Source organism: Pantherophis guttatus, chromosome 5 (genome assembly GCF_059756535.1).
Source record: "Pantherophis guttatus breed Tessera chromosome 5, ASM5975653v1, whole genome shotgun sequence".
NCBI lineage: Eukaryota > Metazoa > Chordata > Lepidosauria > Squamata > Colubridae > Pantherophis > Pantherophis guttatus.
In genome coordinates, this window is record NC_142067.1 from 80,463,540 (window position 1) to 80,489,484 (window position 25,945).

A 25,945-nucleotide genomic window follows, 5' to 3' on the forward strand; every position below is an offset into this window, starting at 1 on the left:
CCACAAGAGGAAATGAGAATAAGAGAAGGAAAAAAGGACAGGCGACGAGAGGAAGCTGCAGGAGAGGGAAATATACAACAAAAAGAAAATGAAAGGGATCTGGAGGAAACAGCAAAAAGAGAAGAAGCGAAGGCAAAAAAACCAAGAGAGATAAGAGCAATTAGAACAAAACCCATTTATAAGTAAAATTATGGAAGAAGAAATAAAATTACTGTCAATTAACATAAATGGATTGAACTCTGCAATAAAAAGGAAAATGACTTTTAGTAAATTAGAAAAATTAAAGTTAGATATAATTTGCTTGCAAGAAGTTCATTTTAAAAAACAACACAACAAAATATTGGAATATCCTAAAATTGGGAAGTTATATACTTCTTTATCACAACAAAAGAAGAGGGGAACAGCTCTTTATATAAAAGAAACAATAAATGCTAAGCCAATTTTTATGGATGAGGAAGGGAGGATTTTGATGGTGGAGATAACAATGAACTATAAACAGATACTTTTAGTAGCAATATACTCACCAAATAGCAATCAAGAGTGTTAAGGATATTGTTGTTGTGTTACCAGCCAGCAGAGTGTAGAGCACAGAGAAATATTGCTGAGAGCAATGAATAAGAGATGTGCAAACTGGTTTTATCAAAAGTTTACTTTATAGTGGAAAAACAATTTCATAGTCTTTAAATCAATCCAAGTCTTTGCCAGTTAAATCAGTCCAGTGATACAAAAACTCTTCCTACCACAATAACAGTAGTTGGTTAGAATAACAAACTCACTCTGGTTCACAAACCACGATGGTAGCAGATCCATCCAACGATGATAGCACAATGGATAGCACTCCTCACACAATGGTAGCTTATCATCAACTGAATACGTTACAGTACCTTTCTTAATTACGTTCACAACTAATTACAGCATGACTCAGCATTACAATGAATCAGCAGGAAAACTTTAAAGTCACACAATACATATTCATATTAAAGTCACAGAACACATATATTGCCTGGACAACTTGTTAGGCTCAAACCATATCCTAACAAAGAGGACTTTTATGGTAAACTTCATAAGCAAATAATAGAACTGCAGTATGAAAATATATGCATAGTAGGAGACGTTAATGCAATTGTGGATGTAGAATTAGACTAGAAAACTAGAAAAGTAAATAAAAAAGCTAGGAAAACACTTCCAAAGCCTTTTTTCAAAAAGGCGGAAGAACTAGGTATTCAAGATGTATGGCGAGAGATGCATCCTAAGGAAAATCATTATTCATTTTATTCAAATAGACATATGTCTTGGTCAAGAATAGATATGATATGGATGTCAGCAGAGCTAAAATCTAACAGGAAATAAATATAAAAAAAAGTAATTGGGCAGATTACAATCTGATAAAAGTTATATGGAAGTGACAAAGAAGGAAATCAAGATGCATGTTGAACCAATCAATATTAAAAGAAAAAGAATTTATCCAATTTATGGAAAGAGAATTGGACTTTTTCTTTAAAGAGAATAGAAAAGAAGAGACCTCATTACAAAATGTATGGGACACAGCTAAGGCATATATTAGAGGATTAGCCATAACATATATGGGAAAGAAAAATAAAATAAAAGAAAGAAAGAAAAGATCAAAGAAAGAAAAATCAAAGACAATATGAGAATAATTTTAAACACACTGGAGTATTATGAAGCGCATCCAGAGAAACAAATGGCGTGTCAGGGTTCCAAGTAACACCCCCAACGAAAGAAGACTCTGAGGCTTGAAATTCCTCAAAGTTCAATTTTATTAGAGATGTCATATTGGCACATCTGGGGACACCCGAATCTGAAAGTTTCCAGGTTTTCCCCACCGAAAAGAAAGTCCAAGCCCCTGCCCAGCACCCACATGTCCATCACATGGTCCAATCAAAGCACCGTCCCAACTGGAGATGCCTCCCAGTCACACTCCTCCAAGTGCAGGGCAAGATGTCCTTGACTTTCTGAGAAAGGAATGTTATTATGACTATATATCACCGCTACGCCATACAATCCCACCTCCCAGTTTCACACAGCAGTAAATGTGGCAGGCCTGAAGGCGCAATGCAAAAGATGGCTTCCAGGAGTGACATGGCATTGATTTTCCTAGACGCACAGAAAGGATTTGATAATGTGAACTGGCAGCACAACTATGTAACTGATAGCACAACTAAAAGACAAGGGGAGAGAGTTATTAATATGATTAAGGCAATATATTATAAACAAAGTGCAAAGGTGATGGTAAATGGAGATATGACTGAGAAGGTTAGCATCAAAAAAGATACAAGACAAGGATGTCCCTTGTCTCCCATTATTTATATTGAACTGGAAGTATTAAATAGAAATATTAGACAAGATATAGAGGTAAAAGGTATGGAAATAACAAAGGAAAAGTATAAATTACAGGCGTTTGCAGATTATTTAGTCTTCATTTTGGAAAATCCACAAGAAACAGGGCCTAAATTAATAAAAAAAAAAATAGAAGAATATGGTAAAGTGGCAGGATTGAAAATAAATAAAGAGAAAATTAAGATTTTAGTGAAAAATTTAACAGATAAACAGAAAAAAGAGTTAATGAAGAGAATAGATATTCAGATTACTAAGAAAGTAAAATACTTAGGGATTCAGCTGTCAGCAAGATGTGTAACAATTAAGGAAGATTATTATAAACTGATGCAACAAATTAAAGTTGACCTGGAAAATGGAAAACTTTGCAACTATCACTGGTAGGAAGAATAGCTACAATTAAAATGAATAGACTTCCCAGATTATTATACTTATTTCAAACAATTCCGATAAAATTGGGGGGAAATATTTTGAGGAACTTAATAAAATAATACTAAAATATATCTGGCAAGGGAAAAAAGCAAGAATTAGTTTAAAAATGCTGCAGGACTAAAGAAATAGAGCAGGCTTTGGACTACCAAACTGGGAGTTGTACTATCAAGCAGTGGTATTAACATGGATGAAAGAATGGATTATATTGAGGCATACAAGACTATTGACTTTGGAGGGACATGATTTGCAACTGGGTTGGCATGCTTTCTTGTGATATGGGAAAAATAAGACATATGGTTACTTCCAAAGACATTATATCAGGAACGCACTGCTGTTACTATGGGAGAAAATCAGAGAGCAACACTACTTGAGGATACCAGTTTGGCTGTCAATGATGGAAGCACTGGTTCACCCAAACATTGTTAACATGGGAAATATTGTTAGATATAAAAATATTTTGAATGAAAAGGGGGAGCTCAAAACTAAACAAAAAATGAATGATCAAGGGATTGATATGGCATCGGGTGGATTCTAAATTTTTTTACTACCAGTTCTATGGGCGTGGCTTATTTTGCAGGTGTGGCTTCCTGGTCATGTGACTCAGCGGACATGGCTTCCTGGTCATGTGACTCGGTGGGCATGACTTCCTGGTCATGTGACTTGGGCGTGGTTTCCTAGTCATGTGACTCAGTGGGCGTGGCTTCCTGGTCATGTGACTCAGTGGGCGTGGCTTCCTGGTCATGTGACATGGGCATTGCTTCCTGGTCATGTGACTCAGCGGACATGGCTTCCTGGTCATGTGACTCGGTGGGCGTGACTTCCTGGTCATGTAACTTGGGCGTGGTTTCCTAGTCATGTGACTCAGCGGGCGTTGCTTTCTGGTCATGTGATTCAGCGGGCATGGCTTCCTGGTCATGTGACACGGGCATGGCTTCCTGGTCATGTGACTCGGCGGGCATGAGTTCTTTGCCCTAATGAATGACCTACAAAAAGAAGATATACAAAAAGGTAGTTTATTATTTTGTGCACTTACTTATTTACATAAGAATAAAATTAGTACACAATAAAAGAGCTACACAAGTACTTACAGAACGATGAAAGTGTTGTCTTTCTTCCATGGCACTGACCACAGTGCCCTAATGAATGACCTGCACAAACAACTACTTACAGAAGAACAATGACTGTTGTCTGTCTTCAACGTCACTGACCACGGTCCGTGCCCTAATGAATGACAAGTACTTTCAGAAGAATGATGACTTTGTTGTCTATCTTCAAATTCACAGATTTCCTTGCTCTAATGAATGACCTGCACAAAGAAGGGATACAGAAAGTAAGTTTTTAATTGCATGAACTTACACCTTGTTAACACACTGAAAGAACTACTCACAAGTACTTACTTGTATTACTGATCTTTAGCTTTAAGATGCTTCCACAATGTTCTTTCATTGGCAGTAGCAGCCTCCTCAGTTGCAATTTTTTTGCTCTTTATTCTTGGATCATCAACTGTGTGATGTTGTGCTCTTAGCCATTTTCTGACGGAAGGAATAGGGTCCCATTGTGTTACAGGTAGGCCAATTACACTAATTGTCTTCAGATTACTTATATTGGGAATAGTTAGGTGAGTTCTTTGTTCTGAACATATGAGGTTCATTTTTGAAAACCCCTTTTCCGTCTCTGCTGAACTCACAGCAATTGTTTTGACAATATCTTTAGCTCTTTTAATACTGTCAGGAATTGCATAGTTCTTTGAATCTTTTAGTACATTTTCTACGAAATCTCTGTAATTGTTCATATTAATTTCATAATTAAAAATTTCACCAAATTCAAGGAATTGTTCTTCAGCTTCTGGCCATGGAACGACTACATCTTCAATATTCCAGTAATTTGACTCCAAAAAAGTGAGAAATTGTAATTTACTGGCTACCTGTTTTTAGATGTTCGCAATCCATCAATCTTTTCCTCAAATTTATTATGCTTTCCAAAAGTTTTTCCCGAGGAAGTCCAACAAATCGATGATTTTGAACAAATTTTATATTTTTGAAGGCTTCTGAAGTAATCATTCCATCAACCTTTTTTTCATATGGATCCTTTCCCCGTCTAAGCATTTCAAATGCTTTAATTGATTTCAGCACAGATTTTTCAGTTTTTCATGTTTAGACAGTAAACACAGGATCAATCAAAATGGACTCAAATGTCTATACACCAATGCACAGAGTATGAGGAATAAACAGGGTGAATTAGAAATTCAAGTAAATGAGAGCAGATATGATATTGTTGCCATTACGGAAACTTGGTGAGATGAAACCCACAAATGGAACATACAGCTAGAGGGATATAAATTATTTAAAAGAAATAGACCAAATAAAAGAGGAGGTGGAGTTGCACTATGGAAAGGATGCCCTTTCCGCGATGTCTTAGTGCCTGCAGGCGGTGCGGGTCTGGATGGGTAGGAACAGGCTCAAACTCAACCCTCCAAGACGGAGTGGCTGTGGATGCTGGCATCCCATGTTTTAGCGGCCCCACCACTTTTGATGGGAGGGGAGTTGCTTACTCCCTCTGAAAGGGCTCACAATCTTGGCATCCTCCTGGATTTGCGGCTGTCCTTAGTCAACCATCTGATGGCTGTGACCAGGGGGGCCTTTGCACAGGTTCGCCTGCTGCGCCAGTTGCGACCTTTCCTAGATAGGGATGCCCTCTGTACAGTCACTCCTGCTCTCGTTATCTCCGGTCTGGACTACTGCAATGCCCTCTACATAGGGCTGCCCTTGTGGTGCACCCGGAGGCTCCAGGTAGTCTAGAATGCGGCCGCGCGGGTTGTTATTGGAGCTTCCCGTTACTCCCGTGTTACACCTCTCCTGCGCGAGCTGCACTGGCTACCAGTGGTCCTTCAGATCCGCTTCAAGGTGCTGGTACTTACCTATAAAGCCCTTCATGGCATGGGCCCGGGGTACTTGCAGGACCATCTCCTACTGGCCTTCCACTGCCCAGTGCGCTCACATAGGACTGCCCTCCTCTGAGTGCCATCGGCCAGACAATGTCGGCTAGTGGTGCCCAGGATGAGGGCGTTCTTTGTGGGCACACCGACCCTCTGGAATGAATTACCCACTGGACTCCGGATGGCCCCCGACCTCTGCTCTTTCCGCGGTGACCTGAAGACATGGCTTTTCCAACAAATCTCCTGATCTGCTGGGAGTTGTTAGTTTTAACCTGTTGGGGATTTTAATTGGATTATTTTAGTGCTAATTTTTATTGTTCTGTTGTTTTATTGTTGTGAGCCACCCCGAGTCCTTCAGGAGAAGGGCGGCATATAAGTATGAATAAACTAAACTAAACTAAACTATATATAAGAAATAACTACATCTCTACAGAAATAGAGCACAACAATGATGAAAATTATCTTGAATGCATTTGGGTCAATATTAAAGGGGAGTGGTGGAAATGACATTGCCATAGTATACCACCCAACCAAACAGAGGAAGTAGATGAACTTTTTGCTAGTCAGCTAACTAAAGTATGTAGGAAGCACATCACAATAGTAATGGGGGATTTTAACTACCCTGACATCAACTGAGAGACAAACTCTGCACCAAGTGGAAGATCCAACAGGTTCCTAACAAACCTAGCAGACAACTTTGTTTCCCAAAAAGTAGAGAAGGGAACAAGGGGATCAGCCATATTGGACTTAATTCTCACTAACAGAGACGAAATCATAGAAGGTGTTGAAGCTAAAGGAACCTTGGGGGCAAGTGATCGCACAATATTGGAATTCAACATTATGCAAACACAGTAGTAGAACAAAGTCAGACTAGACTAGAGTCTTGGACTTTAAGAGAGCTAATTTCAATAAACTTAGAGCTTGAGAAGGATTCTATGGATAAGAATCCTCAAGGGAAAAACAACTCAAGAAGCTTGGGAAACTTTGAAAAGTGAGATTATAAAAGCCCAGTCTAGCACAATACCAATGAAGAAGAAAAATAATAGATCTCAAAAGAAACCAGCATGGTTGCATAAAGAATTCTCTAACAAATTGAAAGACAAAAAGGACAAGTATAAAAGGTAGAAAGAGGGGCAAATAACTAAGGCAGAATATCAGCAAATAGCCCGAGCCTGTAAAGATGAAGTGAGGAAAGTTAAGGCTCACAATGAACAAAGGCTTGCGACTAAAGTAAAAAATAACAAAAAAAGCTTCTTCCAACATATTAAAAACAAGAAAAAAGTCAAGGAAACAATTGGCCCATTGCTGAGAGAAAGTGGCAAGAAGGTGACAAGCAACAGGGAGAAAGGAGAACTACTTAACTCATTTTTTGCATCTGTCTTTACACGAAAGGAAAAAACAGTCCAACCTATCAAAAACAGCACCACAAAAAACAGATTAGGAACACAAGTTAAAATAGGGAAGAAAATGGTAAGTGAACACCTGTCTACCCTAGATGAGTTCAAATCACCAGGACCAGATGGATTACACCCCAAGGTTCTGAAGGAACTGGCAGATGAGATCTCAGAACCACTGAACCAGGGGTGAAATGCTCCAGTTCAGACCGGATCACCCAATCCGGTAGCGATGGCGGCAGGTGGTTCGGAGAACTGGTAGCAAAACTCCTTGTGCCACCCCCCCATGCCCAGCTGAGCAGTGCGATAATCAGAGGCTGTTTTTTTTACTTTTAAAAGCATTTTTTCTACAAACTCTTCAGCTGAAAAAATGCTTTTAAAAGTAAAAAAAAAAGCCTCTAATGATCACGCGGCTTAGCTGGGATCGTCAGAGGCTTTTAAAAGCATTTTTTTTCTACAACCGGCCAATGAGGTTGTAGAAAAAATGCTTTTAAAAGCATTTTAAAAGTGGTAGCATTATATATTAAAAAAACAATTAATTCCAAACAGATTTTTGAAGATGAAGAAGGAAGGATATTAATGGTAGAAATAATTATGAATAAAAAAAAACATTGTTAGTGGCAATATATGCTCCAAATGATAATCAAGAAGAATATTATGGGAAATTACATAAAAAAAATAGAATATGAATATGAAGAGATATGTATATTAGGGGATTTTAACGCAATAATAGACAATGAGTTGGACTATAAACCTACAAAATTAAATAGGAAGATAAGAAAAACATTGCCAAAAACTTTTCCTACAATGATAGATTAATTAAGTCTACAAGATGCTTGGAGGCAAAGCCATCCAAAAGAAAAGCAGTACATATTTTACTCAAATAGACATCTTTCATGGTCAAGAATAGACATGATGTGGATGTCAACAGAATTAATAGCTAAAATACAAGAAATTGATATTGGAATAAATGTATGGGCAGACCACAATCCAATAATAATGACATGGAAAGGGAAAAAAAGAAAAATGAGATGGACATTAAATCAAAAATTATTAAATGAAAAAAATTTCCAACAATATATGGAAAAAGAATTGACTTTCTTTTTTAAAGAGAATAAGAAAGAAGATACATCTTTACAAAATGTGTGGGATACCAGTAAAGCATACATTAGAGGATTGGCAATGACATATTTAGGAAAACAAAATAAACAAAACAGACAAATGCAAAAGAACTTAGAGGAAGAATATAAGAGATTAGAGATGGAACTACAAAAAAACCCGCATGACAAAAAGATTAAAAATTTGTTGGATTTGAAAAAACATGAGATGAATTTAATGGAAAATGAAGAATTGGTGAATAGAAGAAAAGCTACAAAGCAAAACCTTTTTGAAAATGCAAATAAACCAGGACGATGGTTAGCATATAAAATGAAAAAAGAGAAAGAAAAGAAACTAATAAGTCAATTAATAGATAAAGATGGAAAGATATATTATAGAAGTGAGGAAAAGAAGAGGATAATTGAGAAATATTACAATAGATTGTATCAACAAGAAATAATAGAAGAAGAGAACAATACTTGAAGAAAATGGAATTGCCTAGAATCCCAGAAAAGTTCAAAAAATTATTAGAAGAAAGAATATCTATGATGGAATTAATGGAAGGAATTAAAAGACAGAAAAATGGGAAGACACCAGGTCCAGATGGATTACCAGCAGAGATATATAAAACTCTACAAGATGTACTAAGCAATGTGATGGTGCAAGTATTCAATGAACTATTACTTAAAACTAAAATTCCGGACTCATGGATGGAGGCATATATACTTTAATACCAAAAGAAGAGGCAGATCTGCAACAGATAAAGAATTATAGACTGATATCTTTATTAAATGCAGATTATAAGATTTTTGCATCAATCATAGCTGAAAGATTTAAAAAATTATTAAACGAGTTTATACATTTGGACGAAAATGGCTTTTTACCAAAAAGACAAATTAGAGATAATATGCAAACTATATTAAACACATTAGAATATTATGAATTACACTCAGAGAAACAAATAGCATTGTTATTTTTAGATGCACAAAAGGCGTTTGACAATGTGATTTGGCAATTTATGATAAAACAGTTGAAAATGATGATGTCAGCGTTCCAATTTATGATCTTCTCCAGCGCTGGCATGAATGAGAGAGGGAGAAGCCTTGCTTAATGCTGAGATGAACTTTCACCTAGTTTCCTGTTACTTGGTAGATAACGTTACTTAGGAGATAGAGGGAGGGGGGAATTCCTGTGAATAGAAAGTGCTTGGGATGGAGAGATGGATCTGCACGATGGCCAATGAGACATTGGGGATGAAGAACGGATAGGAAGGGGTTTGGAAGGAGATGCCAGTCTGGGCTACATCCAGAGTTCAGGAATGACGTTTTTATTCTTAAATAAAGAAAAGATTAATCAGAGACTTTGCGTTTGAGAGTGAAGTTTATTTAAGATAACACCGAAACCTGACAGATAGCCCAGACTCTTCCAAAGCCAGGCTGGCTGATTTTAAATCATCCCACTCCCTCCCAGACGTGTGGGTGGACTGGAGGTTATCGCCGGACACGATGGCTGAAGCCAAGCTTTCGGAGGAAAGTCTGCTTCAAGCGACGGGAGGAGAACCGGCCGTGATTCCAGCCAGTTTGGAAAGTACGAAGGCTCAACTGTCCCCGCCTTCCCCCTCGGCAGAACTTCAAGCCAAGAAACAGAAGCCAGATAAGTACCCGGGGATTGTGCCAAAAGCCTCCGAGGCTGAATTTCCCTTTCCAAATGTGAAAGATAAAGGGAAACCCCTAAGTGAATTGGGAAGGGCGACCTGGCTATGGGAATGGCAGCAAGCCAGGCAACAAGCCAGGCACCAAGAAATTCTAAAGAAGCCACTCGAAAGCCCCATAGATGAGTTGAAAGAGAAATTTGATCTTGCCACCCTTCAGGGGGAGGGACCATCTTGCAGACCCAAAGAAAAGAGAGAACCAGTCTGGGTTGTTGATCCAAGAGGCCGTAAGCCGAAGCGCAGCCCTTCCCCTCTCCACAGCAGAAGGAGGAGGAGCCCAACGACGCATCCATGGGTCCCCCCCCCCAGCAAGCAGAGAAGCCTAGATGAGGCATTACCTCCCAACCCCAGGATGAGAGATGAGGAAGAGGACTATCAACACCAAGGCCGGCCCTACAGAGCTCAGCACAGAGAGGAGAGGGCAGAGAGGGAGGAGCCACCCCAGTTCAGAGGGAAGTTCGATGGTGACCCAGACAATCTCGCCCAATCCTTCGATTCAGCTGAGATATACATAGAGTGTTTTGGACACCTCTATCCTTTCCCCAGAGCCCTAGTGAATGCTATCTCGGAAGGGTTGGAGGGAGAAGCAAAGAGATGGTCAGCATCCCTCTACAAGAACAGGCCCCCCCAACTGTAAGATGCAGACGGGTTCTTGCAACTATTGAGAGCCCGTTATGAGGAGGTGGAGGAGGACCCCTATGTGGAAGACGAGCTCAGAAACCTAATGCAGAAGGGGAAGCCCATCAGAGAGCATATCCGTGAATTCAGGAGAGTCATTGGGACACTGCCTCCCCTACCAGAGCGATTGCTGGTGTATTTTTTTAGAACAAACCTAGATAAGAGAATTGCCCAAGTGACTGCCTATCGAGACATCCCAAACCGACTCTCTGAATGGTTCCGGGTAGCGATAAAAGTCGACAGAGGGCTGCGGACAAATGACATGTCGAAACAACCAGATAGAAAGGAGAGAGGCCAACCGGACCAGGGACCACCCAACAGACGAGAAACCCCAACATCACAGCCCACCCAGAGGCCAGCCGCCCCACGGAACCCACTGAAATGCTACAGATGTAGGGGGATTGGCCACATAGCAGCAAGATGTGGAACCCCTAGACCGGGACCAGCTCCACCGCCCAAAGCACGACCAGAACGAGGGTCCAAACGCGCCACCCACATGCCACGGAAAGCTCCCCAAAGCCCGGAGTTTTTCGCTCACCTGACCGAAACCAGAGGAATCCCAGATGAGGGAGATCAGTCCCCCGAACCCTATGACACCGAGGACGAAGGCGAGGACGACCCGATGGTGAGTGGACCCGTCCATCCTTTTCTTTTCCCCATACACCTAAAAGCCCCCAAAACAGGGACCCAAGGGACTTTCCAAGCCCTAATAGACTCTGGCAGCACAAGGTGCCTAATTAACCTACCCACAGTTCTAAAATTGGGGATCCGAGCTAAAAAGCTCAAACAACCAATTCGCTTTGAGCAAGTTGATGGGTCCCTAGTGGGCAGAGCTTATGCCACACACTTGACTGAACCCATGAGGCTGGAACTAGCAGATCACTGGGAAATGATCCGCTTCATAATAGCCCCCAAGATGACAGACCCAGTCATATTGGGACTCTCGTGGTTGGACAAATGGGGCCCAATCATCTGGTGGCAAGAGGGGACCCGCAGGCTGAGGCTGGCAAAGGGCCCCCAACCCCTACCCCCCCCGACCAGGAGAATTCCCCCCCACGCAGAGACCCCAAAGCCACCCGCCACTGCAGAAGAAAACACCGCCAACACAAGGGTCCCTCCCAGAAGGTACAGCGAAGCAACTGGCAGCCGCACCCGACAGCGCTTGTGATACAGTTCAGATCCCAGGGGAGTACCAAGACCTTGCAGAGGTATTCAGCGAGGCCGAGTGTGACATTCTACCCCCCCATCGTGAGACCGATTGTGCCATCGAGATTATCCCGGGAGCGAAACTACCCAAGCCTAAACTGTATGCCATGACGCCCCGTGAAATGCAAGAAATGCGGGACTACATAGACAAGAACTTACAAAGGGGATTTATTGAGCCAGTAAAACCAAAGGTAGCGGCACCGGTCCTTTTTAAAGAGAAAAAGGACGGCTCTATGAGGCTGGTGGTTGATTTTCGAAGTATTAACGCCGTTTGCGTACACAACTTATACCCCCTCCCCCTCATGAAGGATATGCTAGCCCACCTAGCTAAAGGAAAAGTCTTCACCAAACTAGACCTTCGAGAAGCTTATTACCGAGTACGCATCAAGGCAGGAGATGAATGGAAAACAGCATTCAACTGCCCCCTGGGTAGTTTCCAGTTCAAGGTAATGCTCTTTGGATTGCAAGGAGCCCCGGCAGTGTTCATGCAGTTGATAAATGAAGTCCTACATGAGCACCTTTACAAGGGGGTCCTCATCTATCTGGATGATATTCTCATCTACACGGAGACCATAGACGAACATATACCCCTCGTCTGCCAAGTACTGAAAAAACTGCTGAAGGCAAACCTGTATGTCAAACTGTCAAAATGCGACTTCCACCAATCACGGCTAGACTACCTAGGCTACCGAGTATCAAACGAGGGGATAGAGATGGACCCAGCCAAGGTCCAATCAGTTCTACAATGGCAGCCCCCTCGCACCCGCAGACAACTGCAAAGCTTCCAAGGCTTCGCAAAATTTTACAGACAATTCATCCCCTCGTTCGCGAGAATTGCCAAACCTTTGATGGACCTCCTAAAGACAGGAAGCCCAATGACGAAACCCCGCCCGGGACAACCCCTACAGTGGGATCTGACCTGCCGACAGGCATTCGAAACGCTAAAAGGAATGCGAAAGAACCTGTCTTAAAACACCCTGATCCTGAACAGCTTTCCGTCATCCAAGCAGACGCAAGTGATGTAGCAGTGGGGGCCGTGTTACTCCAAAAGAACAGCCAAGGTAATCTACAACCCTGCGCCTACTCCTCCCTCAAACTCACCGACATGGAGAGGCAATGGGCGGCGTGGGAGAAGGAAGCATTCGCAGTAAGATGGGTGTTGTTGACCTGGTGGCACCTACTAGAGGGAGGCCAGAAACCGTTTGAAGTCTGGACTGATCATAAAAACCTGGAGGCCCTAAAAACCCCACAGAAACTGTCGCCCAGGCAAGTCCGGTGGGCTCAATACTTCAATCGTTTCAATTTCGAGCTTAAGCACATCCCAGGAGGGAGGAATTTCCTGGCTGACCCCCTCTCCCGGATGCCCCAATACAACAGTGAGTGGGAGCAGGTAGTGAATGCCATCATCCCTTCCACCCAAGCAGCGGCTCAAGTGATCACCAGACGGCAACAACTTGACCAGCAGGGCCAACCTGCAAGTGATTTAACTGCAAGATTAAAAACTGAAACACTGACAGACCCCTGGTTCCGAGACAATCAACATCTCTTGACAAAAAGATGTGGAAGGGGACAAAGCTCTATGGCCCACAGACTTTACGCACCCTGATTCTCAAGAGGAGCCACGACGTTAAACCAGCGGGACACTTCGGATTTCTAAAGACTCTGCACCTAGTACGAAGGCAATTCTAGTGGCCCCACATGAGAAAGGACGTAGACAGTTATGTAAAAAGCTGCACCATTTGTGCCACGATGAAGAGAAGACCAGGGTGCCCGCCTGGACTGTTGCAACCAGTAGCTGAACCGACAAGACCATGGGAGGAGATTGCGATGGATTTCATAGTAGACCTACCGAGGAGTAGTGGGAATACAGTGATCTGGACTGTAATAGACTTATTCTCCAAACAGGCACACTTCATTCCTTGCAGCAGACTGCCCTCAGCCTGCCAGTTATCCAAACTGTTCCTGAAACACATCTACCGCCTGCATGGAGTCCCCAGGAGAATCATCTCCGACGGAGGGGTCCAGTTCACAGCAAAGTTCTGGAGGGAGTTCCTACGATCCATAGGGTCATCCCAAGGGCTCAGCTCAGCATTTCACCCGAGCACCAACGGGGGGGCGGAAAGACTGAACGCTATGATAGAATAATATCTAAGATGCTAAGTCGACTATCAGCAGTCCAATTGGGCAGACCTTCTATCTTTTGCGGAGGTCGCATATAATAATGCTGTCCACAGCAGCACGGGGCTAACCCCGTTCAAAGTAGTGAGTGGCATGGATTTTGTCCCCATGCCAGAGTACCCGAGGGAGCCCCCTTCCTCAGTCAGCTTGACCAACTGGATGGCAATGTTGAGAGAAACTTGGGAGAATGTTAAGAGGGCGCTGGCCAAGGCGGCTCAATCTTATAAGAAACAGGCAGACAAGCACCGAACTCCCCAAAGACCATTTCAACTGGGAGAGAAAGTCTACCTTTCCACCAAGTACTTGAGACTTAGACTCCCGAGCAAGAAATTGGGCCCGAAATTTATAGGACCGTTCCCTATAGTAAAAATAATCAACCCGGTTACAGTACAACTGCAGTTGCCCCGGTTCCTGGGGAAGATTCACCCCGTTTTCCACAGTAGCCTTCTGAAGTCTGTAGTGGGGTCTACTTTAAGGCCGACGCCACGTGACCCCCCCCCTGGGCCCCTGGTTGTTGGGGGCCAAACTCACTACGAAGTGCAGCGAATTCTGGACTCAAGATGGCACAGGGGGCGCCTCCAGTACTTAATTAAATGGAAGGGCTACCCGCTGTCAGAGGCTTCCTGGGTGAAGAGCTCAAACATCCAAGCTGACCGCCTTATAGCAAAATTCCATGCAGACCACCCGGGCAAGCCGGGAGGGGGGGGTTGCACCCAAGGAGGGGATAATGATACTTGTTGTGTTTTTTTTTTCTATGGGGCAGATCGCGTTGGAGAAATGAAGGGAGAGGGGCTGAATGTCAGCGTTCCAATTTATGATCCTCTCCAGTGCTGACATGAATGAGAGAGGGAGAAGCCTTGCTTAATGCTGAGATGAACTTTCACCTAGTTTCCTGTTACTTGGTAGATAACATTACTTAGGAGATAGAGGGAGGGGGGGAATTCCTGTGAATAGAAAGTGCTTGGGATGGAGAGATGGATCTGCACGATGGCCAATGAGACATTGGGGATGAAGAATGGATAGGAAGGGGTTTGGAAGAAGATACCAGTCTGGGCTACATCCAGAGTTCAGGAATGACATTTTTACTCTTAAATAAAGAAAAGATTCATCAGAGACTTTGCGTTTGAGAATGAAGTTTATTTAAGATAACACCGAAACCTGACAGATGGATTTTGGAGACAGATTTATAAATATGATCCAAACTATATATAGAGATCAAGTGGCAAAGGTGATGGTAAATGGTGAAATGACAGGAAAAATAGATATTAGAAAAGGAACAAGACATGGATGTCCTTTATCTCCATTATTATTTATTAGATAAATAAATAATAGAGATTTTAAATAGAAAAGTGAGGCATGAAAAGGAAATAAAAGGAATGAGAATTAAAAAAGAAGAATATAAACTACAAGCATTTGCTGATGATTTGGTGTTTATTATGGAAGACCCAATAGAGACAGTACCAAAACTATTAGAACAAATAGAAGAATATGGGAAGGTAGCAGGTCTGAAAATTAATAAAGATAAGACAAAAATATTAGTTAAAAATATGAGAGAAAAGCAAAAGAAGGAGATGATGGAGAAACAACATTGAAATTGTGAAGAAAGTGAAATATTTGGGCATCTATCTGACATCAAGATGTGCATTGCTTAAGGAAGACAATTATCATAAACTGAAAAAACAAATTGAAATAGAGCTGGAGAAATGGAGAAACTTGCAATTATCACTAATGGGAAGAATAGCATTAATAAAAATGAATGTATTACCAAAAATATTATTTTTATTTCAAACCATACCAATAAAACGAGAAAAAATATTTTGAAGAAATATTTTTGAAGAGTTGAAGAAAATAATGTGGAAATATGTGTGGCAAGGAAAGAGAGCAAGGATCAACATAAAAATGCTACAAGATTCAAGAATTAGAGGTGGGTTTGGCCTTCCGAATTGGGAATTGTATTATCAAGCGGCAGCGTTAACATGAATTAAAGAATGGATTTTATTAAGGAATACAAGACTATTGACATTGGAGGGTCATGATTTACAACTGGGTTGGCATGCCTTTTTATGGTATGGGAAACAAAGGATACATAGATATTTCCAAAGACGTTATGTAAGAAATGGTTTGTTATCAGTGTGGGAGAGAGTGAAAGAAAAACATTATTTGAATATTCCAATGTGGCTTTCTACAATAGAAGCGGTGACATACCCAAATATTGTGAACATGGGGAATATTGTTAGATATAAAGATATTTGGACAGATCGGGGAGAACTGAAACAAAAACAAAAACTAGAGAGACAAGGGATCGAGATAGATTGGTATACAAGACTGCAAATACAATCAAGATATGAAGCAGATCGTAGACAATATGGCTTCAACTTGGGGAAATCAGAACTGGATGAAATATTTACAGGAACAGATGAGAAAATGATTAAGAAATTATATAATTATTTACTGTGTATTAGATTAGAAGATGAAGAAGTAAAAGAAACAATGATAGCATGGGCAAAAATTTTTGGATATACCATAGAATTGGAGAAATGGCAACAACTTTGGGAAAGAAACTACAAATTAACAATGGCAACAGCCTATAAAGAAAACTTGTATAAGATGTTTTATAGATGGCATATGCCACCAGAAAGATTAGCTAAGATGTTTAAAGATAAATCAGCTAAGTGTTGGAAATGTCACCAATTGCCGGGATCATACTATCATATGTGGTGGTTGTGTAAAGAAGCAAAACAATATTGGGTGAAAATACAAACATGGTTAGAGAAATACAATAAAGAAGATACATATTTAATTATTCATATAATAACAGCAGCTAGAATTGTATTTGCACAAAACTGGAAAGCAGATAAAATCCCGTTGGAAGGAGAAATTATAAAGAAAATTTTAGAATGTGCAGAAATGAATAGATTAACATTGAGAATAAAAGATAAAGAGAAGTTGATGTATTTCAAGACATGGGATAAATTTTATGATTGGTTAGAAAAGAAATCTGAAGAAGGATATAGAAATAAAATAGATAGAGAATAGATGGGAGAAAACAATTAGAAAAATAAATACCCAGATGATGTCAAGTAAAAGGAGAAAGGGAAGGAGGGGGGGGGTAAAAGGGAAAAAAGTGAAATATTTTAAAATGTACACAAATGATGAAATAAAAATAAATAATAATTGAATAAGAAATTGAAATGAGAATAAAGATAATTAGAAAATCGAGGCTGCTCGAATACCACTTTAGATTGAACTGAAAAGGGAAACAACAGGAGAGAGGGGAAGGAGTAGAGAGAGAGGAAGGGAGAAGAGAGGAGAGGAGAGAAGAGAAAGAAGAAAGGGAAAAGGAGAGGAAGAAAAGGGAGGGGAAAGAGGAGTAGAGGAGAAGGTTAGAAAGGGGGAAGAAGAGAGGAGTGGGGGAAGAGAAGGGGAAGTAGGAAAGAGGAGAGAAAGAACGAAGGAAGTAGGAGAAGAGAGAGGAAGGAAGAGAAGGGGAGGAGAAGAAGAAAGGTTGGAGTTTAGGTAAAGGGTAAAAGAGCTGTCCCAAAAAAATAAAAATCATTTAAAAGTGAAATGAAAGTTAAATGAAAAGATGAATGAAAAATGATGAAAATGACTGTACGTGTAAATGTGTTTATGAGAAATAAAAATAAAAAATTTATATATAAAAAAGAAAGATTGATAAAGAAAACCTATAGCTACTTACTGGGCATCAAATTGGAAGATGAATAAGTGAAGGAGACAATGATAGCATGGGCAAAAAACTTTGGCTACACAATTGAACTAGATAAATGGCAAAAATTTATCTAGACAGGAACTATAAATTAACAATGTCAACTGCATATAAAGAAAATTTGTATAGATGGCACTTTGCACCGCAAGGTTGGCAAAAATGTTTAAAGATAAAACAGCTAAATGTTGGAAATGCCACCAGATTCCTGGGTCTTATTATCATATGTGGTAGACATGCATAGAAGCAAAAAAATACCGGACAAAAATACGTATGTGGCTGAAAAAGGTGATAAAACAGCACATTGATTTAAAACCAGAAATATTTTTGTTGGGGATTTTATCTGAAACCTATAGTAAGGGGAATGCATATCTAATTATTCATGTATTAACTGCAGCTAGAATTGTATTCGCACAAAACTGGAAAAGTGAAGAGATCCCTACAGATGAGAATGTGATTAGGAAAATATTACAATGTGCAGAAATGAATAGATTAACACTTGCAATTATGGAGAAAGAATACTACACAACATGGGAATTATTTTATCGATAGTTAGAAAATAAAAATGGAAGTTAGATATAGGAAAATAAAAGAAGATGATTAATGAAATATAGAAGGTACGTTAAGAGGGAGAAGTGAATATATTATGTTCAATATTAGTATTGTAAAATCAGAGAATTAATATTGATGTAATGAATACTGTTGTAAACTTTGATTATTACTGCACAAAGATATTTGTACTCAGACGACACACTATTTAATGGAAGATGGAATTATACTAAAAATTATATATATATATATATATATATATATATATATATATATATATATATATATATATATATATATATATATATATATATATATATAACAGTCATGGTTGTATTCATAACTGTATTATAGGTAGTAATATATTAAACAAATTGGGAGCACTGATTCAAATAACTGCCTACTCAAGATGTAAATCTGCTACAGTATTTCCACCTTTCCCCCCCGAAGATCCTTGTAAGGATAAATGTAAAAAAAAAATCCCATGCAAACTGTCTGAGATTCCTAGAACAAAGATGGAACAGTAAAATTCTTATGTCGATAAATTATTTGACAGATATTTATGCACACAAGTGCAGCTATTAGCTGTAGTATTTTAATAAGCGGTAGAGTAATTAGTGGTAATTATTCATATAGAAAGATAAGTTTGCTTTCATATAGATGTATATAAGTTGCAAGGTATCATTTTGACTGCACCTGCTTTTTAGGCTAAAGGGCAAACTTATATCTGCTTGTTAATAGTTGCTGTTTGTTTTGTCTGTTGCATGTTGCCAGCAAGAATTGCAGTTCTGCATGCTAATGAGTGAGTGAAACACAAATACTAACGGATGCTAGAGAAAAAGAAAGGCACTCTGTCAACCTGCACAGTACCTAGCCACACTTTTCATGTTTCGTAAGGGATTGTGAGGAGATTGGAAATGAGGAGCAGGAGCAATTCTGGAGTCCGCCTAGATGGCTATGCTCGGCTTGTTCAACAGACAATTTTGAATCATCAGGTGAGTACAGTAGATTACCGGTTATGATTTGTTACATCTCTCTAGATTTGTTGGCTCTATAAATAAATGTATTGTGTCAAATATTTGAGGTTATTTAGAATTTTTTCCCCTATTGTATGGAATCCAAAGCAAATGAGAACTTTATGGCGTTCTATTAGAATGTGGGGGGGAGAGTTCACTTGAATCCAGTTAATTCTCTATCACTATGTCTTTGCTCTTAATCAGGGCTTCTGGGTTTTGTTTTGTTTTTTAAGTAAAATATTCTGCAGGCTGATCAAAGTTCAACTCCCCTATTTTTAAAAAAGTTTTTGGTTTTGTATGGATAGGTGTTTGTGACTAAGTGCCAACATACTACAAGAAACATTGATCTTATCTTTGGTTAAAAGATAACTTTGGTCAAAAGCTTTGTAGATTTGAGTAATTCTACTAATCTATTCCAAATTTTGAGGCATCTGAAAAAGCTTTAAATGGTTTAGAGTGAAAAGGCATGTGCCTGAAAAATAAATATGGCATATGGTCTCTACTTGTGTGGTTTGTGATCTTCCTGTAGTCTGTACCATGTTTTCCCGAAAATAAGACCCACCCCAAAAACAAGCCCTAGCCTAATTTTTTGGGGTGGGCCTGATATAAGCCCTACCCTGAAAATAAGCTCAGAGGGATGGGTGTGGCCAGCATGAGAGGTGGTAAACGTGTGGGGGCCGATGGTGTCTGGCAGCAGCTGCAGCCCGCCGGCCCTTTGGCACAGTGCAAATATTAAAAAGTCTGAGCTTGGAGGAGAGGTGTGGGGAGGGAGAAGACAGGAGATCCAGATGTGCTGTGCAGCTGCCTGACTCACTGGAGACTCACGGGAGGCTTGTGCGATGACACAGGCACTGGCAGCAGGCAGAGGCATGGGGGATGGGGGAGCCAGATCCCGGCGCTCCACATGGGCATTTGTTCGGCGCGGCCGCAAACAAGTTGAGAGATGGTGGGAGTGAGTGGGTAGCGCATTGGGATCGCCTCTGCCTCCACCTGGCTCTGCTGCACACTTTTCACCCAGAGGGAGACAAAGCTTTGTCTGCTTGCAAAGGGGATGGAGCTAATCACTCCATTTCAAATCATCCCCTTTGAAAGCACACAAGGCTTTCAGTCTCCATCAGGGCGAAAAGTGTTTGGTCACCTATGCGGTACTTAGGAATGGAGTAAATCGCAATTAGGACAGTAATAATAAGAAACTATGAAACAACTAATATTTTAAAAACCAGTATAGCAGAGAATAGCAGTAGGTATATTTATTGAATTGAGTCTGGTTTTTAACTAATGCACAATATTTATTTATTAGATTTGTATTTATTTGATTTGTGTGCCACCCTTCTTGTCTGGAGGCGACTATTGAGATGGCATTGATTGTGCTTATTGATTACCTTTAGCAGAGTTTAGGCAGAAACTGTCCTGTTTTTGATCTCTCGGTGGCTTTTGATACCGTTGATCATAGTATCCTTCTGGAGTGGGATTAGGAGTGGGAAGCAGGGCGTACTAAGGGTTTATCTATTTTCTCTGTATTCAGGCCCATTTGGGGTTAATAAGGCAGGGGAGTTGGAGGCTTCTCCTGTTTTGAGTGCCTCAACGCTCAATGCCATTGCCCCTCATGTTTAGCATCTTCATAAGAGCGCTTGATGATGTAATACATTATTGTGAACTCCAGTATCATCACTATGTTGATGATACCAGCTATATGTCTTGGCCAATGATCAGCTAGGTAACGCTGGAAAGTTCTTGTTTGAATATCTAAAGGCTGTATGAATCTGGGTGAGAAAGAACAAACATAGGCTCAACTCTGACAAGATTGAGCAGCTATGGATATTTCAACTCTCTAAGTTTGGAGTAGTTCCTTCTTTCCTCCTGAATGGGATTCACTCCCTCTTCAGGACTGGTAGTCAATTTGGGGGCCTTCTTTGACTCATAGCTCATGCTTGAACTGCTGTGATTAGGATGTCTTTTGCCCAAATTCATCTCATATGCCTGTAGTGCCATATGTAGACAGGGAAACCCTTTATGTCAGTCATGCTTTGATCATTTCCCAATTGGATTACTATATTGCAATGTGGCGTCTATAGAGCTGTGTTACATCTCTGAATATTTCACTGAATTTTAAAGAACTTTTCTAGTACATTAGAAGCTCTGTCATTCAGGAGTCTGGTAAGGAAATCTCTCTGAAATGATGACCCAACAGGTCATGGGTTGTCTAACATCTTCTAATATTATATGGTCAACAGAAAATCTTAGACAAAATGACAGTGCTAGAGTTAATTATCTTTCCTTTATCATAGTAGATTTGCATTCTGCTCATTTTTCTGCAATCTCATACTTCAACCTGGTGAGGCTTACCAAATAGCAACTTAGAATGTATTAATTCTGCGTAAAAGCTTCCTGTTCACCAAAGGGAAATAAATGGGACTTTGTGGTCATTGTCTCAATGTGTTGTGTTTTTCATTTAAATTTTTTTTAAAGTAACCCTATAATGTAGCTGGTATTGTTTCCTAATAGACTTTGTATATGTTAGTTAATTAAATAGTAGCATGCCCACCATGGCCATCTGCTTTCATTATGGAGATTAGATTTGAAAAAAGAATGTTCCTAATTCTCAGCTTTACGTCTCAACCACCATGGAACAGTAACTCTCTATATTCTATTTAATAAATTGCTTCTTATTCTTTTTTTAAAATTTAGAATCCAGTTACAGGACTACTTTCTGCCAGCACAGAACAAAAAGATGCTTGGGTGCGAGATAATATATACAGCATTTTGGCTGTCTGGGGCCTAGGGATGGCCTACAGGAAGAATGCAGACCGAGATGAAGATAAAGCCAAAGCATATGAATTAGAACAGGTACACTTATTTCCTTCTATGTGAAACATATACATAGGTAAATAGTACCAATGCTTTTCTAAAAATATGTCCTTCATTTTAAATACACTACAAAATCTGTTAATTTGGGAGTAATGTTAAAATTTGAGAATTGAAAAAAGATAAACATGGATTTTGAATCCATGGATCTTTTTTTTAATTCTGTGATATCTTGATTAATTTATCATAAATCGACAGCACATATTTAATATGTCAAAATGTTATCTAAGACAGAGGTTCCTTGACCCATTCAAAATTGGCAGCATGAGTGACTGGCCAGAGTGTGTGCGTGTGCACACGCAGCTCAACTTGCACAAGCTGCAGGTTGGCGGCCACTTGTGTGCATGCTACATGTGTGTGCTGTGCATGCTGGCCCGCCACTCGCACGGCTCAGTTCCCCTCTCCCCCCAGCTGGGCCATCAAGCTGCAAAGGTTAAGGACCGCTGATCTAAGACAAGCATTTTCTTAAATACTGGAAGAATTCCAAAACACTGTATATAAATGCATAGATCTAGATATTCAATTTTTGCATGAACATTGATCATTAGTTATACTGTAGGTATACCTTCTAAAAATTAAATTGGATAGTAATCATTTTTCTTTTTCTTTTACCTCCATAGAATGTTGTGAAACTAATGCGGGGGCTCTTGCAATGTATGATGAGACAGGTAAAAATCAACATGAATCTTTATTAACTTAATTTATAAGCAGTGGCATAAAATTAAATTAAAGTGACTGAGTTTTGGTGTAAAGAAGAACACTGTTTGGTAGCCCTGGAGTCTCTCTAAGATTGTGGAAAACAGCTGATTTTTGACAGTGTGATTTCCGCCCCTCCTCTTTATGGGACAGAAAAGAGTTATAATCAATGTATTACGTTTCTGTAATATATCTGTTTATAGTACTACTTTAAATGGTTCCAAGGTTCCCCTCCCTGCCCCAAAATCTGACCAAAATTGTTCAGTTCCAGTCAGTATGTGTCAACTACACACATGTAATTTATAAATCACATTAAGTAAATAACAAAGTATGCCTTTTTAGCTACAGTAAATGCTTAGTTCCATCCAGTCGCCTCAACTCTACCCCAAATTAAAAGACTATAAGATAAGATAGTTAGTTAGATAGATAGATAGACAGATAAATAAATTTTAAAAAATGGGAAATGAAACCCTGCTTATTTTTAGATTGAAATTAGTTGTTTAGGTAGCTAATTTTTTTCTTTAAGTAAAACTCCATTGTGTTTATATTCATATTGTTTATATGTTTATATTCATAAGAACTTGATCATGGATTGGTTTAGCAACTGTATCAAACTCAGGTTTGTTTTCATGATATTTTAGGTATGATGTATTGGCCATATTTAGAGTAATTTATATCCCTTTTTAGCAGCTGAAAATTAAGAATTTGAGGAAAGAATATCATTTTCTAACAAAATTTTTAATTACAAAAGAAGTGAGTTTTAGGTGGCTAATACCTGAAGGAATACTGGTGACATGGCAAGAACAAAGACATAGATTAGATTCTATTGAAAAAGCGAAATTATTTTATCAGCAATTTTGGAGACCATTAGATGATGGAAAATTGGGAGAAGCAAGAGGGACCGGATAACCAGAGTCTCTCTGGATAAAAGATAAAAGAGAAAGAAGAAAGGATAAAAGAACAGGAAGAAAGAGCAATAAGAGAAGGAGTAAGAGCAAAAGATGCAAAAGAACAAAGAGAGACGAGCGACAAGATCGAAAATTAGTATAAGTAAAACATGGAAGAAGGAATAAAAGTAATATCAATAAATGTAAATGGATTGAATTCGGTGACAAAAAGGAATAGAATCTTAAATAAATTAAATAGATTAAAGATGGACATTATATGTTTACATGAAGTACATATTAGAAAACAATACACAAAATTATTAGAATACTCAAAATAAGGAGTTTTATTTACCTCATTGATACAACAAAGCAAAAGAGGAGTAGTTTTATACATTAAAGAAAAATTAGAACCTAAGCCAATATTTGTGGATGAAGAAGGAAGGATTCTGATGGTGGAAGTAAGGATGAACTTTAAACAAATACTCTGGGTAGCGTTATATGCACCAAATGACAAACAAGAAGAATTCTATGGGAAGTTACACAGAAAAATACTAGAATTGGAATATGAAAATATATGTATAATGAGTGACTTTAATGCTGTAATAGTTGCTGATTTGGATTATAAAATTACAAAAGTAAATAAGAAAACCAGAAAAACATTTCCGAAGACTTTCTTCACAATGCTAGAGGAATTAAAGTATACAAGATGTATGGAGAAATAGACCTTGAAGGAAAAACAATATACCTTTTATTCAAATAGGCACATGTCATGGTCTAGGATAGATGTGATATGGATGTCAATAGACTTAATAGACAATGTACAAGAAGTAAACATTGAAACAAATATTTCGGCGGATCATAACCCAATTATAATAACATGGAAAGGACAAAAGAAAAAGCCTAGATGGACTTTGAACCAAACAATCTTAAATGAAAAAGAATTTCAACAATTTTTGGAAAAAGAACTAGAGATTTTTTTAAAAAATAAACAAAAAGGAGGATACATCACTTCAGAATGTATGGGATACAATGAAAGCATATATTAGAGGCCTGGCAATAACATATTTATTATGAATAAATTTATTAAGAATAAAAAGAAAAGACAAACACAGAAGAAATTAGAAGAGGAGTATAAGAGGTTAGAGAAGAAATTACAAAAGGATACACAAAATAATAAAGTTAAAAAACAAATGGAACTGAAAAAACATGAAATGAATTTAATTTTTTTAAAAGTTTTTTATTTTAAACATAGTTAAAAAGACATACATAGACATACAACATATACAAGAATCTTAGTTTCTTTTTCAGCTACTTAATAGTGATCCATTTCTTACTACACAGTATATTAATATTTACAGATATTATAATGTTAACTTATTCAGCCTTTTTCTCCTATTATATTTCATTTCTACTAACATGTTAATTGATTTATCACATTTTTCTCTTTCCCTTCTTCATTCCTTTAATTTATTTCCTTATTTTTCAGCCATTCATACCAATTATTCCACACTTTATAGAATTTGGTTTCCTCTTTCCCCTGAATTTCTTTAGTTAGTTTATACAGTTCTGTGCATTCCAGAATCTTTTTAATTATATCCTTATCTGGTGGTAATTCTTCTTTCTTCCAATATTGTGCATATATAATACGTGCTGCTGTCAATATATGTAGTATGAGATACTGTGTTTCTTTAGTATAATTTTCTATTGATATCCCTAATAGAAACTGTTCAGGTTTTCCCTCTATTGAATTCTGGATTATTTCTTCGATCCAATTTTTAATTTTCTTCCAAAATTTTTTCGCCACCGGGCATGTCCACCATTGGTGATAGAATGTTCCATAACTAATCTTACACTTCCAGCATTTCGGAGAATTGCTGGGGAACATTTTCACTATTCTTGCTGGTGGAAGATGCCATCTGTGAAACATTTTCATCTGGTTTTCCTTGTATGCAGTTGAGATTGTTAATTTCATATTTGTTTTCCACATCTTCTCCCACTTCTCCAACTTTATCGGATAATTAAAATTTTGGGCCCATTTGATCATCGTTTCTTTCACAGTTTCCTCTTTCATTTTATACCGTAATAGAAATTTGTATATTTTACTAATTAGTTTTTGTTCATTCTTTAACAGAATTTTATCAAGGTCGGTTTGTTCTACTCTAATTTGATCCGTTTTCCTCTCCTCAATATATTTTGATCTTATTTGTAGGTATGACCACCA

At 38.9% G+C, this 25,945-nt stretch overlaps 1 protein-coding gene across 28 annotated transcripts in view; it reads left to right on the forward strand.

The window, feature by feature from the left end:
• PHKA2 (phosphorylase kinase regulatory subunit alpha 2) overlaps positions 1–25,945 on the forward strand; it is a 238,320-nt gene that overhangs the window by 25,300 nt on the left and 187,075 nt on the right. For 13 of the 28 annotated variants that reach the window (XM_034434190.3, XM_034434258.3, XM_034434276.3 and 10 more), the window contains exons 2-4: positions 19,035–19,255; positions 21,965–22,123; positions 22,762–22,809. In XM_034434190.3, the coding sequence (XP_034290081.1) occupies positions 19,178–19,255; positions 21,965–22,123; positions 22,762–22,809 (285 nt within the window). In that variant the 5' untranslated portion in view covers positions 19,035–19,177. Of the gene's footprint in view, positions 1–4,070; positions 4,118–19,034; positions 19,256–21,964; positions 22,124–22,761; positions 22,810–25,945 lie in introns of all 28 variants that reach the window. The other 15 variants (XM_034434200.3, XM_087871381.1, XM_087871390.1 and 12 more) reach the window with 5 other exon arrangements.